This window comes from Triticum dicoccoides, chromosome 5B (assembly GCF_002162155.2).
Source record: "Triticum dicoccoides isolate Atlit2015 ecotype Zavitan chromosome 5B, WEW_v2.0, whole genome shotgun sequence".
Lineage (NCBI taxonomy): Eukaryota > Viridiplantae > Streptophyta > Magnoliopsida > Poales > Poaceae > Triticum > Triticum dicoccoides.
In genome coordinates this window covers 589,407,100-589,409,453 of record NC_041389.1, presented here as the reverse complement: position 1 = coordinate 589,409,453, position 2,354 = coordinate 589,407,100, and the positions used below count along the sequence as shown (strand labels likewise).

Here is a 2,354-nt window from a genome sequence, read left to right as displayed (position 1 = left end):
AGGGGTTACCGGAGACGGCGGCCACCTTGTGCCATAGCATAGGGTCCGTGGGCATCACCATCTTCTTCGGGTCGTCGTCGCCGTTCGCTCGGTTGCTTCTGCTTGTGCTTTCCTTCCTTCCTTCTCCGCTGGTGGTTGGCGTTTTTTTTAGGGAGTTGGCGTTTTGCTGCCAGCAGTCAACTATTTTCTGTGGCCAAATCGGTCAAAACAGTTGTGGAACGTTGAATACTTGGATCAATGGCCAGCACGGCGCATTGCTTAGGTTTGCAGCTTAAGAGCATCTACATCCAAGCGCCCCTTACTTTTGAAGGACTCTCCGGTCACTGACAGATCAAAAAATGTGATGCGGTCGGAGGCCTCATATCCAAAAAAAAATTATATGAGACCAGGTCTCATATAAAGCAGGTGAGACCCGTCTTGATGGATGACACGTGGCATTCACAAATCAAAAAGCATCTAATATTTCCCCCTGATTTCAGATGGGGGTGGGGTAAATGCTTTGTGATTTATGAATGCCACATGTCATTCATCAGGATGGGTCTCACCTGCTAATCCATGAGACCTGGTCTCATAGAATTTTTTTCCCCTCATACCGGCCCGAAACAGCCGATCTGACTGACACCCCATATATCTAGCCCAAATCCGGGGCAAATAGGTTGATGCCCGGGCGGGCCCGAGCACGTCTGTCACGTCGGATTCGTCCCATGTTGGCCCACCCTGACCCCACACATATTTGTCTTCATCGACTCCCCAGACCAAACTCTAGCCATTCCACCCCGCCCATAAGCTTCCTTCCAGTGATCTCCACCTTCTCCGATATGGCGGGCAGTGGATCTGAGTCCTCCATCACCCGATCTACTGATTGTGAGCTCATCACATGCAGGCCCGAGGAGGAGATAGTCGTCTGCATTGCGCTCGGTCGTGCCCGCAGGGAGAACGACCAGCGCTTGGATCCGACGTGAGGTGCGTCGCCACGACCTCACTGGAGGCAGTGCGGTTCGTATGGCATCTGAACGGCGTGGCGGAGACGTATCCCCTTCGTCGGCGCGCCAATTAGGGGGGGCCTTCCCGTGGCCCGTCCGCGGAGGCTAATATGGCGTGATGACCCGTCGTGCGAGGCAAAGGGCGTGGGAGGCCGCGAAAGCCCTCGCGGCAAACACGGCGAGGCAGAGTCGCACTCGCCAGTGCCGCTATAGGTGAACGGCAACCCCTGGCGCCGCAACCGTGTCATGATGGACATGTCGGGCTCCGACCATGACGGATCCATCATCGACCTCACATCGACCGTCGACGTGTAGGCCATGGACTCTGACGAGGAAGAGTATGGCATGGGATACGGCAGCGCCTCGAGTCTCGTGAGCCGGTGTGTATCTCATGTCCTACTCTACCTCGCTGGCGACCGCACCTCCACTCCGAGGGGCTCATCCGGGTCACCTACTCGGAGAGAGGCGATGTCATGACATGGCCGACAACCTCGTTGGGTTCCTCTTCTCAGCGTTGTGTGTGATCTTGTTTGTGCCAGGTCGGCCGGGGTGCCCATTCTTATGGTCGTGTTGTAACGGTTGTGCAACTCTATTCTACCATTTTTAATGAATATGGCCCTAAAAGACCGCGTTTCAAAAAACTTGAAAAAATTCGCTATGTCATTTGGCCGAACCCTTTGCAGATGTGGTGTTCATCATGGGCATCAGTGCGCAAGGGCGGAAGGTACCTGGACGGCGGTTGGACCAGGGGTGGAAGGGAGGCGTAGGCAAAGCGGGGCTAGTGCCTGGATGGAGTGACTGACGGTGTCCTGGACTAGGGGGTACTCACCACGTCGTCTCCCGATCAGTTAGATTGGGCCGAGGACCCCCATGGACGTATACTCATGGGCCAGTTCGGACAGTTGCCGCATACAAGGAAGATTCCACAAGACTTGGTGATCAAGACAAGGACTCCTCCCCACCGGCGTATTCGGCTAGGACTCTTGTTATCCTAGGCCTCTAGTACATTATATAAACCGAGGCCAGGCTAGTCGATAGATGATTATGACATTACTCATCATACCTCCAGGGTTTAGACCACAACATATGATATCGAGGTAGATCAACTCTTGTAACCCTTATACTCATTATAGTCAATCAAGCAGCATGTAGGGTATTATCTCATCAAGAGAGCCCGAAGCTGGGTAAAATCCCGTGTTCATGTTACCATTGATCCTAAGACGCACAACTTGGGACCCCCTACCCAAGATCCACCGGTTTTGACACCGACATTGGTGCTTTCATTGAGAGTTCCACTGTGTGATCGGCGAAAGGATCAATGGCTCGACTGCAGGTCAACTGCGATGTCGGTTTCTTCGTCACCAGCTCGAC

General features: G+C 53.8%; 1 protein-coding gene across 1 annotated transcript in view; it reads right to left on the bottom strand.

The window, feature by feature from the left end:
* LOC119311841 (transmembrane protein 256 homolog) overlaps window positions 1–160 on the bottom strand; it is a 1,221-nt gene extending 1,061 nt beyond the window's left edge. The window contains exon 1 of the mRNA XM_037587553.1: window positions 10–160. Within this exon, the coding sequence (XP_037443450.1) occupies window positions 10–61 (52 nt within the window). The 5' untranslated portion in view covers window positions 62–160. The remainder of the gene's footprint in view (window positions 1–9) is intronic.
* Between the last annotated feature and the right edge of the window lie 2,194 nt (window positions 161–2,354).